This window comes from Bos grunniens, chromosome 27, assembly GCF_055505025.1.
Source record: "Bos grunniens cultivar Pamir isolate PY7600 chromosome 27, Bosgru_T2T1.0, whole genome shotgun sequence".
NCBI lineage: Eukaryota > Metazoa > Chordata > Mammalia > Artiodactyla > Bovidae > Bos > Bos grunniens.
The window spans coordinates 43,930,469-43,943,603 of NC_141191.1; the positions used below are offsets into that span (position 1 = coordinate 43,930,469).

Here is a 13,135-nt window from a genome sequence, read left to right on the forward strand (position 1 = left end):
CTTTGGCTAGTATAAAGAGTGCCGCTATGAATATTGGGGTGCATGTATCTTTTCAAATTATGTTTTTTTTTTTTTTTTTCTGGATATATGCCCAGGAGTGGGATTGCTGGATCATAGGTTGGGAATGTTTAGCTTTTTTAAAAGTGAAAACCAAGGCACGGAGAGATTGAATAACTTACTCCAAGGTAAAATGTTGGCGGACTTTGACTGAGGCTGGGAGAGTCTTGGTGGCAGTTTCGAGCCGGGCGTGTGTGGTGTAGATACACGCGATGGGAAGGCGTGCGGGAGGCTGGGTGGGTGTGCAACATGGAGGGCAGGGCTTGTCTGGTGCATCCATGTGGCTCCTGTAGCACCTCGGTCATCAGTGTGCACTGGGTCCCACTCAGGGTCTGAAACACTCGTGTGGGTGGCAGTTCTGGGTTCAGACTCTGGGCCCCCTGCCCCCACCGGTGTGATGCTGGGCAGACCCTTAAACGAAGCCTCGCCCTCCTTGTCTTCACAGTGAGACCGTCAACACTCTGACGACAAGCACCACTGCTTCAAAGCACCGTGCAAGGAGAAAGCTTAGGAAAACCCTATCAACTGAAGGGTCAAAAACCCATGTTACCATTACGGGATGTCTGCTTGCATCCTTTTTATCATTTCAGGACATAATGTGTCTGACTTAATGTGGGGAGAAGCCACCAGAGGAAATGGGGAGACCTGGGTTTTAGTTTTGTCTCCACCAGTTATTGGGCTTCCCTGGTGGCTCAGCGGTAAAGAATCTGCCTGCAATTCAGGAGGCGCAGGAGACGTGGATTTGACCCCTGGGTCAGGAAGATCTGCTGGAGGGGGTCAGGAAGATCTGCTGGAGGAGGCCATGGCAATTCACTCCAGTATTCTTACCTGGGGAATCCCATGGACAGAGGAGCCTGGTGGGCTACAGTCCATGGGGCCGCAAAGAGTCAGACACGACTGAAGCGACTGAGCATTATTGAGCCTGGGCTTTGGGAAAAATTGCTTGATTTTCCTGTCTCAGTTTCCCTGGGGTTTACAATCTTAGCATGCTATGGCTTTCCACGAGCCAATTGCTTCTGAAAGGTTTACAGGATGCTGCCAGGCATTAAGGAACAGCTGCCCAGTCACCTGTGGCTGAGATACATACGGCTACGGAAATGGGCAAAGCTATTAGAATCACCTTCAAGAAACTTTAGTCACAGCTACATACCACACTCCTTACAGGTTATGAATAAAAGATTGGAAGCTCTGTGAATGGAAATTTATTAGTACACCATTAGAGTTACATTGATATTTTTAAAAAATAATTCACAACCTCTCAGACTCAAACTCTCCCATCCCAGTGGAACAAGTATGGCCGCCGCTGCTGCCGCTAAGTCGCCTCAGTCGTGTCCGACTCTGCGCGACGCCATAGACGGCAGCCCAGCAGGCTCCCCCGACCCTGGGATTCTCCAGGCAAGAACGCTGGAGTGGTTGCCATTTCCTTCTCCAATGCGTGAAAGTGAAGTCGCTCAGTCGTGTCTGACTCTTAGCAACCCCATGGACTGCAGCCCACCAGGCTCCTCCATCCATGGGATTTTCCAGGCAAGAGTTATTAAATATGGTGGTTTTATTTTTCCCTGGAGAAAATGAAATATGATTAGTTCTTTTAACATGATAACTGTTTAAGTATAAAGTTATCTATTTTAAAATGTTATATTTGAGTGCTTTTCATTTGAAATTGTATTCTTTCTCAAGTCCAAACTTCGACATTGTTGCTGATAGGAGGGAAAGTCTTAATTCAACTCTTTGTCTACTGGGGCCTGTGTATTGGAAAAGAAAATGCATTCCTTTGAGAACATGAAGCTTGCTATGACCCTGCTGAGTTATGAATAATTTGTGATGCCCAGAAACAGCACTCAATTTTAAAATACCATTTTAAAGACATCATTTGTTGTTTGACTACCGTTTCCTATTTCGCACAAAAATTGGAAAACTAGAAGAGCAAGTTCTGCTCTCCTGGGAGTTATGCCTTCAGTTATTTGATGTCTCCTTCCAATTTGAAAATGCGGCGTGTCACATATTCATGGTATACAATGAAATGAGCCGCACACATTCTGTTTGATAACTTTGAGGGGGAGGAAGCAAAAATATATGAATCATTTGAAATCTGAAGAAGCACCCGGCGTCTGTAAGGCGCTCTTTTCAGGTACCGTCCGCATGTCACTGTTTCCCATGGTTTCTCATCTCACAGCCTCCCAGATGGAGTGGTCAAGGGCTCATCGCTCGATTAAAGACAGAGGTAAAGAAAGTATCAGTGAAGAACAGGACTTCCCGAATGAAGGAGGAAGGCCTCAGCAGACCCTCTCTCCAGCAAAGCAGAATTTAACTGGTGAAAATTACAAAACAAGGAATCATTTAGAGTCTCTAGAGACTGCTCAAAAGGTGGGCAACAAATGAAAAATTAGTCATTCAAGAAAACCTTAGAAAGAACAGTGAACATTAGTGGCGTTTGGAGTGCACCCACTTCCTGGCCTGCACCCACAGCTCTATAGTGGGGCGGGCCTCCCGGGACCCTCTGCTGCGGTGGGCCCCACTCCCAGGCTGAGGCTGCGGATTCCCCTGGGGGGCAGGCTCAGGCCGCCTGCTCCCCTGTTGCAGGAGGGGAGCCCTCCTCTGGTCAGGACAGCCAAGAGCACCAGAGTCCCTCTCCCTGCCCGCCTCCTCACAGTCTCTGGAGGAGAAAACTCGGGGTCACTGTCACCCCACCCCAGCCTAGCTTATGGGCTAATTGGGCAGAGGCTCCCTGCTGCAAGGAAGAAGCCAAGAAACCAGAGCTGCCAGGGCCGGCCCCCCAGCATATGGTTGTAACATGTGTGCACACTCAGTCGTGTCCGACTCTGTGAGACCCCAACGACTGCAACCCCCAGGGCTGCAGCCCCTCTGTCCATGGGATTCTCCAGGCAGGAATACTGGAGTGGGTTGTCACGCCCTCCTCCAGGGGATCTTCCTGACTCAGATATCGAACCCGTGTCTCCTGCATTGGCAGGCAGATCGTCTACCATCTGAGCCACCTGGGAAGCCCATACAGTTGTTAAGAGGCGGGGTTATTACTTTGGGGAAAGTGGGCCCCTGACCCCAGGCCTGAGTAGTGGTGCAGAGCATCAGCTCAAGGGTGGAGGGGAGGGTAAAGGGAGTGGGGAAAGTAAGCTTAAAGATACAGAGCTCAGAGCTCTACTGGGAGGACTGCTTGACTGGAGTGGAGTGGAGAGCTCCACACATCAGGGTCTCGTCACCCACGGGTGGGGGAGGTGACCTAGAGGACTCTGCTGGGAGGACCGCTTGAACCGGAGTGGAGCGGAGAGCTCCATGTGTAAGGATGTCGTCACCCACGGGGGTCCTGGAGGAAGTGGAGAGGCTGGTAAGTCTGATGCAAGAAAAGCAGCCACGCGGACCGGAGTTTAACAGAAGCAGGCGGAGGCCTCCCTGGAGACCTCCGGGGATCCCAGTCAACTCTGTGCACGTTCTCTAGGCCCCAGGGGGCCGGGGTGGGGGTGGGCAATGACAGCAGGATGTGAGTGGACCCGAAAGCATTCCCCAGGTCTCAGACAGACCCAGGGACTCGAGGGGCTTAGCCACAACCCCCGACCGAATACGGACTGACAGCGGAGTCCCCTGACACAAGGGCAGCTCCCAGGAGCCAGGCTCAGAAACGCGAGCCCAGTGGCCCCGGCAGGCTGAGGACTGTGTGATGCCTAAGGCGCACCCCCGCCCCTGGGGGCCGTCAGAGAGGAGCAGTCACGGGACTCTAAGGGACCCCCAAACTAACAGCAACTCCCAGCCCCACATGAACCACTGTACCAGGTCAGAACCTGACCAGCCCTGGGGGATCAAGCACAGCTTCTGTTTTTGCTTTGTTTTTCATTGTTTCTATTTAATCTCCCGTGATAACAAAGCACCGCACAGCAATGGAATAAATCTTTCAGTTTCCATCCGTCAGCCATCCATCCGTCAGCCATCCATCCGTCAGCCATCCATCCGTCAGCCATCCATCCGTCAGCCATCCATCCATCTAGGTATCCAGTATTGGGTCAGTAAATGACGGATTTCATGTTTATTTTCAATTTAAAGTTTGAAATCTGAAGGACAGTTTCTAGAACTTGAATAATTATTTAAAGTAATGTGTGCTCAGAGACCAAGATTGCAGCCGTGTTTTTGCAACTTTAGGCAGGTTCCTGTTTCTTTAGTAAGATTTCATTGACATCTCAGTTATTAGAGAATACTGAGCATAGCAGTAAGTCAGGCACAGCTTTGACCAATAACTAGCTTATATACAGCAGAAGTGACTTCTTGGGGGCCCAGGCCAAAAAGGAAGAACAAGGTGGCAGAAAACCGAGCAAGTCCATGAAAGGCTGGCACAGCCGGAAGCTAGACTTTGCAGGATCATTTCAGTCGGGTCAACCAACCAACCATCCAGCAAACACGGCAGCAGCAGCTACAGGGTGGGGCGGGTGTGTCTGTGTCAGTATCCAGACACACACGTAGGACTGAAAACCAGACTTCGAAGGGTTTCTGGAAAACAATAAATGAGCAGAAAACACCTTATTTGTCCTAAAAATAACACAGTTACCCGGAAGCCTGGGGTCTATATTTGAAAGAATCGTTTTACATGACCAGCTCTTGCTATGAAATAAAATCTCTTTCAACTAAAAAGTCTGGTAGATTATTTTTTGCACCCCTCATGGGTATTTCAAAATTTTATTCACACACTTTTTAAAAAAGAGAGAGACTCCTTTGTCAACATGATCTGTTTCTCATACTTTCCAGTGTCTTATTAGATCCACATTGAAAGCAGATGGCAGTTGAAGATATTAACAAAAAGAAAACACGCTTTAATTTTCTTTATTAAATCGATGAAGGAAGATTGTCTTGGGATGATTACATTAGAGTGCTTAAATAACTCATTCCTTAGAAAAAGCGTGGCCACGTCACAAAGCTGTTTAAGCAGGGACAGTGGAAGCCGAGTGGTCGCAGGACGAAGAAAGGCTGGCTTGCCTTCAGAACGAGCAGCAGTGATGCTGTCTAGACACGGCCTTCTCCCGCGCTCAGTCTAGGAACAGTTCCAGATAAGGCAGCGCTGCCCCGAGCCTGGGTGTTTCATATACTCAGGGCACCAAGAACCTTAGCAGATCATCTCCAACTCAGCACACTTAGCACTTTCTCTGGTTGCAACCGAAGAAAACACGAAGGGTTTACTCCACTTACCGCCACTCAGAAGAGCCCCAGGTGTGCGCTGTGAGTGTGAAAACCTATCTGCCCCTCTCCTTCTGAGCAAAGATGTCACAACCTCCTCTTTCAGAGGCTTTTCTACTTTATTACGTTTCCATGCTCCATTCGGGGAAGCAGGTATTCTCTATCAGGACACAGAGAGTAACTGGCAAATAGGCTTGCTGCCTTTACTTCTTCGAGGTGTGGGCTACTCTGCTCCATCGTGGGAGCGTGGACCAGCCACGCAGCCGCTCTTGGCGTGTGGATGAGGGAGGTGCAGCACCCTGATCTGCACACCGGATCCTGAGTCAGGTTCACAGATGAGACCGTGGGTGGGGCTGGCACCATAGACCTGCAGCCTCACGACCTTGGACCTGGGTTCAGGAGACAAAGTGAAGCGGAGGGAGGAACTGACCACATCACTGCAGAGAAAAACACTCTGGAAGGACGGAAAGGGAGACTGGCGAGGACTTCAGCAGCCTGCAGGTTCAGTGTCTTAAGGTCTGATAGTGTTTGAACAGGGAAAGAGAAGAGCATGGAACCAGCTGGACTGGAGGTGACCTTACGGTCGGTTTTGCTCCTCCTGCTCTAACAGTGGACACGCTGATCAAGTCCACTCTAGTGTATTTTATTTACTAAATTTTTTCCCCATGGTAATTTATTTATTTTTATTGAACTCCTGTTGCCATACCACTTTCTGCTACAGAATGACTCACCTCTGCATACATTATGAAATGACCACCATGGAAAGCCTAATGACCGTCTTCCCCACACAAAGTTATCACCATATTATTGATTGTATCAATTGTGCTGTATGTTACACATCCACGGGACTGAAGATTCGTATATTCTCATTCATTTTAACGGGATCCAGTTCAGGCTAGGAATCAAAGGTTCTCCAGTGGAAAGAAAACCGGTACAGTGTGCGTTTCTGAGCCCCGCGGTTCACGTCTGCCTCCTGCCTGCTCTCCTGACACTGTGAGGGCGACGTGCCCCCACCGAGGGCAAGCATCTGCCTCCCCTTCCCTTGAACCCAGGCTGACCCTGGACATTTCCCTGCCCAGGAGAAGGAGGTGGAAGTGATACCACGTGACTTCTGAGGTCATCAAAGATCACACGGTTCTGCCTAATTCTCTGAGTCCCTCGCCCTTGGGCCCCAGCCTCGATGCTGTAAGGAAGAGCCGGCTGACAGCGCCTCAGCCACAGCCGCCGTGCAGGTGAGCGGATGCCTGCTGACCCGGCTCCCAGTCCTCCAGGGACCCATCCGGGCTCCGGGGAGGTGGAGCAGGGGCCCGCGTCCCCCCTGAGCCATGGTGACGGCGAGAGAGAACGGGCCCCTTGCTTTCAGGCACCTAACACTGGGATGAGTTGTCCGGCAGCAACAGCTAATACAAGAGGGACGGCTCTCCCTGCAGGAAGCTGCCAGATGAGGGAGACAGAAAACATCCGGGAACCAAGCTAGCTGCATTTCAACAGAAAATGTACGATCCTTACGGCTTGGGTGGTCTCACAAAGAGCTCTGATCACCTCCTCAAGCTTGATTCTCCCAGCACTGCAAGCCAGTCATGGATTTATTGACTCACTAAATTAATGAGCTTTATTCATTCCTTCAACAAATATTTGTTGGGTAATTATTATATTCTAAGCATAATAATACATCAAATATGATTCCAAAATTGGATCTAGTCTAGCCTGCCTGGGCTTACAATTTGGCTCATATATTTATATATCTCTTTAAAAATAATTTTTTTTTTTGGCAGCAGCCTGTGGCATTTGGGAACTTAGTTCCCCAACCAGGGAGCGAACCTGGGCCTCCTGCATTGGAAGGTGGGGTTTTAACCACTAGACTGCCAGGGAAGTCTCATTTATTAGTAACTTACCACTTCTGTGCCCAGGTTCCTTGTCTATGAAGTGGGACAATAGTAATACATACTTCACAGATTTTATGAGATTTAAAGGGGTTGATACATATGAAGGACTTAGTACATAGGCTGGCACATATTGAACACTCTATAAGTGTTGAAATTATTGTCATTATTATCAGCTGTAATAATTTATTTCTCAAAAGAAGATTCAATCGTGTTACCATTTGTTAAACCTACATGGTTTTTTGGTGAGTGTTATTTTGGATAATTTTCTATATTTTTAAATGATTTGTAACAAAACTGAATTATACATGGAAAGATAGAGTCCCAGTTTTGAGGAGTTTGTACATGTTGGGGGACGCTGAGCACCCTGCCCTTGAGAACCGTTGCGGTGGCTGCTGCATGTGCTTGCAAGGACCCGTGCAGTGAGCTGGAATCTCGAGCTTACCACCTGGCTCCAGAATTCTCCTGGGGGTGGGGAATGGTGCTGGTCTGGAAAAACAACTTGATAAGGCCTTTCAACTTGGGGTTGAGGGTGGGACCTTGAGGGCTGGGCGCTGGCAGGAGGTCAAGTGTGAAGGAGACAGAGTTACGCTGCTCTTTAGCAGACAGTGAAGGGAGGACGGGGGAGGGGAGAAGCACGGGTGTGGGGAGGAAGGAGGGAAGAGAGAAGCCCCGCAGCAGGGGCGGGGGCGGGCTTCGTGGGGGCAGTGACGGGTGTGTCTGTCGGGAATGCATGCAATGAGGCCAGTTATAGAAAATAGGATATTGCATCTACAGATGTGTAGGAACTTATTTTCTCTGATAGCCAATGTTCCAGAGGAAGTTAGTTTGAGGCGATGGTTCAAGTAATGCAAAGATTGGTGTTGTGGCTGTGGGAATATGCCTTCTGGTCCTGTGCTGCAGGGAGCATAACCGACTAAGGGTTCCATCTGTTGCATTTAAAAATTCATCGCAATGTTTGTGCCTAAGCCATGGGCGACTCCCTCCCAATGATGGAGCATCACAGGTACCAACACAGACCCCTCCTAGGAGACCTGGGTCTCCCCTGACGGCCAACTTGGGTTTGAAGACTCCCTGATGGCTTCACTGGACTTTCTTTAGATGTTAGGTAGTTAGAATAGGAAACAGGAGTCCAAAATGGCGGTGGCTAAAAGACAAGGAAGGGAAAAGCCCGCGAAAATAGAACAGAGGAAGGTCAAGGGAAGATCAAGGGAGTGAGGACTTCACGTAGAACAAACAGCACTCCTGGCTAGCCCAATTTGCATAGGGCAGGCCCAGGGAAAACATATAAAAAGAGCCAAAAAGCTCGCTCTCTTTCTCTCTTCCCACCCCCGCACGCTAGCGGGCTCCTCCAGGCTCTTCTCTTCCCGTCTTTGGGTTGGCATGCCCTCATGCTTCGAGGGTGGATTCTCCTGCTATCGTCTAAATAAAATAGAGCTGTAACACTGATTTGTCTAAGATCTATAACACGGTCTGTCCAAGACCCGAGAGCTGTGACGCTCCGAGGGCTTTAATGTCCGTCGCTCAAAATCTTTGTTGTGACGAGACAGAACCCAGGAGCATACACTCGCCTGACAGGACAACCTTCTCTCCCTCTCTTCTTCATTTGGGGTCAGACTCAGTCAAAGCCTGACGTCTCTCCCTGTCTTCCTCAGATCGCTTCCTACTTCCCCTCGTGCAGGCCTCTCCCCTAATGAAATCCTTGCACGTTTAATCCCATTTAAGTGAGTGAAGTCGCTCAGTCGTGTCTGACTCTGTGACCCCATAGACTATAGCCTACCAGGCTCCTCCGTCCATGGGATTTTCCAGGCAAGAGTACTGGAGTGGGTTGCCATTTCCTTCTCCAGATCTTCCCAGCCCAGGGATTAAACCTGGGTCTCCCACATTGTAGGCAGACACTTTACTGTCTGAGCCACCAGGCACCTGCTTTCTGACAGGCCTAGACTAACACAGTGTGTAACTCTGAGACTTCCTTGGGTTTTCCCTCATGGTTGCAAAAAGGTGGCCGGGGCTCCTGCCATCCCATCCACAGCCAAGACTAGAAGAAGAGGTGAAGAAATAAGGGCTGTCTGCTTGCATCTAATCCTTTTATCAGGAAAGCAAAAAGTTCCTTAAGAACTTCCACAAACTCATATCCTCACACCCAGTGGAGTCAATTGGAATAGCTTCTCTTGGACATCTTAACAGCACATGAAGCAGGAAAAAGAAAAAAGCGTCAATGCAGAGTTCCAGGAGCACTTTCCACAGGGAAAGAAACTGTCTTCAAAAGAGTGTTGTTAGATTTCCGGGAACAGTAAGACAGAACAGCGTACCTTGAGCCTGAGACCGAATGTCTCCATTCTGGGCAAAGTCAGGGTGGAGTCAGAGCTGAGTAAATTTCATGAAGTGACATAAACTGTGCCAGGGATTCCCCTGGTGGTGCAGCAGTTAAGCCTCCATTTTCCTGAGGCAGTGGGCACGGGTTTGACCCCTGGCTGGGGAAGTTCCACAAGCTGCAGGGTGTGGCCAAAAATAAATATAATAAATAAATTAAAAAATAAAAATGACTGTGACATGCATTACACACCAAATTGAGGGTTTGGGGCTCATAAGCCCACAGCCTGAACAGAGATAAATATTAAAAACCTCATGGGCACAGAGAGAACTAAATAGTGACATAAGAGCAGATGGGAAGCTGCCCACGATCAAGGACCCAGTGAGGAAGACCTGGGCGGGGGTCCCAGGCCCCGAGGGCTCCGGGAGCCCCCAGAGCACAGCTGCGGTCCTGTCTGCGGCCCGCCCAGCCTGTCCACGCCCACCCTGGGGCTCCGCTCACAGACCCAGCCCTGGCACGTCTTCAGTCTCAACAGGCTAGCCCCCTGCAGTTCTCTCCCGGGCACTCTCTGCTGAGACACATCCCGCTGGTCATAAGTGCACGGATTCCTCGCTGCACCGGACCCCGGGGTCAGGAGAGTGCCTGTCCTGTTTTCTGGGGCTCAGAAGCCAGGCCTCCCTCTGAGCTTCCAGTGCAGAGGGACTCTGTCCTGAGACAAGGCTGGCATCATCGGCCAGTGGGTCTTCTTTCCGGGCAGCTCCTCCGTCTCCCACCACAGAGATGGGCTGAGGTTTGTCCAGGACAGAAAGAGAAACGTATCAAAACTAGAAGCAAAACTCCTGACGACAGGAAATGTCTCAGAGTGATGGAGCGGTTTTATCATCTTGGTTGGGGAGCTGGTTTCCTGGATGCTTGCTGTTGCTGATGCTAAGTCGCTTCAGTCGTGTCCGACTCTGCGACCCCATGGACGGCAGCCCACCAGGCTCCTCTGCCCCTGGGATTCTCCAGGCCAGAACACTGGAGCGGGTTGCTGTTCCCTGGATGCTCACATAAGTCAAAATTTATCAAACAGTACACTTTGCATACATGCAGCTGGTTGTGGTCCATCACCTCTCATGAAGGCTGCTGAAATGAAGTGTGGCTTTGAGCCGGCTCTCAGCTTTGACTACATAAAGTGGAAATAAGTTTTGAAAGCCTAGTTCTTAAGGAAGAAAAGTGCATTTGAACTCCAGACTTGCTTTTTTTTTTCTTTTGCTGTTGTTTTTGGCTATGCGTCTTGTTGGATCTTAGTTCCCTGACCAGGGGTTAAAGCCACGCCTTCAGCTGTGAGAGACAAAGTCCTCTCTGGACCCCCAGGGAATGCCCCAGGCCTGGTTTCCAATGTCAGGAGCTGGAGGTGGGGTGCCCGGGACACTGGAAACAGGGTGGACCCAGGGCCTGGGTCTGGCCTCTGGGGCCGGGTGCTGCTCGGGCTGGTCCAGAGAGCATATGTCCAGAACCATCCTCTGGAGCGTCCAGGAGAAGCGGCGACGGAAACACCGCCTCCCCACCTCAGGAGAGGAGGACAGTGTGCAGAGGACAGGACCCGAGTTTTGAGGCGGGGTCCCTGAGACGTCCCCCAGCGTTCTGGGATTCTGACTTGGAGTGAGCCCCGAAACACAGTGGAGGTGTGGACACCTTGGACAGGTCAGGGGATTGGAGAGCAAAGCACTGACGGCCTGCCTCTCTATGCTGTGGCCGGGGACACCAGCCATCCAGGAGAGTCCCGCTGGAGAGCGCCGAGTGGTCCTGGGCGCACCTCTCGAGCCAGTCCTGGTGGCCCAGCTGTGGTCACAGAGGCCACGCAGAGGCTGGGGTGACAGGGGCACACTCTGGGGCAGCCGCCTATCACTTCAGCCACTTGAGGAGCAGTTATTCCAGGAGGGCAGGGTTTTGATGCTGAAAGCAACCGGTTGTTTTGAATTGGCAAGATTAGGTTTTCCACCTTCAGCAGAAACAAGGACAAGAGCCAAGTTCATTTTGTGGTTGTTGTTCAGTCGCTCAGTCATGTCCAACTGTTTGTGACCCCATGGACTGCAGCATGCCAGGCTTCCCTGTCAATCACCAACTCCCAAAGTTTGCTCAAACGCATGTCCATTGAGTTGGTGATGCCATCCAACCATCTCATCCTTCAATCTTTCCCAGCATCAGGGTCTTTTCAAATGAGTCAACTCTTCGAATCAGCTGGCCGAAGTATTGGAGTTTCAGCTTCAGCATCAGTCCTTCCAATGAACACTGAGGACTGACTTCCTTTAGGATGGACTGGTTGGATCTTCTTGCTGTTCAAGAGACTCTCAAGAGTCTTCTCCAACACCACAGTTTGAAAACATTAATTCAGCACTCAGCCTTCTTTATGGTCTAACTCTCATATCCATACATGACTACTGGAAAAACCATACCATAGGGTTTTTCCTATAGGAATTGCCTATAGGGACTTTGTTGACCAAGTGATGTCTTTGCTTTTTAATACCTTTTCTAGGTTAGTCATAGCTTTTCTTCCAAAGAGCAAGCATCTTTTAATTTCATGGTTGCAGTCACCATTGGCAATGATTTTGGAGCCTAAGAAAATAAAATCTGCCACTGTTTCTGCTCTTCCCCTATCTATTGGATTAGTCAATGTTCAACCTGTTGGAAAAGAATGTAGGCGGCCCTGCTGGGGGCTGAAGACGACTAGCCCATCTCCAGGGAGGAGTGGGAGTCTTGGAGATTCAGGAAGGTTGGGGGGCATGGGAAGGGGAGATTGAACAGCACAAGCCCAGACCTTGAAAGCCCAACCCCCGCCTCGGTGTGGGTGAACTCGACCAGGGGCTTGAGCTCAGCTTTGTCCCTCCAGCCCCCGGGGAGCAGGTGCAGGCGGCCGTGGGCCGCGGCGGGCCTGAAGCAGGGGCAAGGGGTGCGAGGTGGCGCTCTGATCCGCCTCTGGCCTCGCCAGCTCAGGAGGCCAGGCCACGCGGTGGCAGCCCTGCCGTCCGCGCGTGTGGCTCGTGGGGCGTGTTGGGGCTGCGGTGAGACGGGGTGGGGGGGCGGCGCAGAGGAGGAGTGCCCGAGAGGACAGCCCTCTGAGCCAGTCCTCACTATCCACTCATTACTCACATCGCGACCACAGAGAACGCATCGTCCGCTGCTAAAGTTGCGGCACTGCGTCAATCAAGTAGCGGATGTTCGGTCTTTGGGGGAAAAACAGTTACATCCTATCTTGCAAACCTTCTTTGATGACCTACACAATGAGATATAATTGAAAATATATATTCACAGAAACACTTGTACCTGAATGCTCATAGCAGTATTACTCACAGTAGACTCATTATTTAACTTATATGTAGAGCACATCATGAGAAATGCCGGGCTGGAAGAAGCACAAGCTGGAATCAAGATTGCTGGGAGAAATATCAATAACCTCAGATATGCAGATGACACCACCCTTATGGCAGAAAGTGAAGGGAACTAAAAAGCCTCTTGATGAAAGTGAAAGAGGAGAGTGAAAAAGTTGGCTTAAAGCTCAACATTCAGAAAACGAAGATCATAGCATCTGGTCCCATCACTTCATGGCAAATAGATGGGGAAACAGTGGAAACAGTGTCAGACTTTATTTTTTTTGGACTCCAAAATCACTGCAGATGGTGTCTGCAGCCATGACATTAAAAGACACTTACTCCTTGGAAGGAAAGTT

The 13,135-nt window shown here is 50.2% G+C and overlaps 1 protein-coding gene across 1 annotated transcript in view; it reads right to left on the reverse strand.

Moving 5' to 3' along the window:
• Positions 1-1,244: 1,244 nt before the first annotated feature.
• Positions 1,245-13,135, reverse strand: part of UBE2E2 (ubiquitin conjugating enzyme E2 E2) — a 405,476-nt gene continuing 393,585 nt past the window's right edge. The window contains exon 6 of the mRNA XM_086380875.1: positions 1,245-1,616. Coding sequence (XP_086237001.1) covers positions 1,306-1,616 — 311 coding nt within the window. The 3' untranslated portion in view covers positions 1,245-1,305. The remainder of the gene's footprint in view (positions 1,617-13,135) is intronic.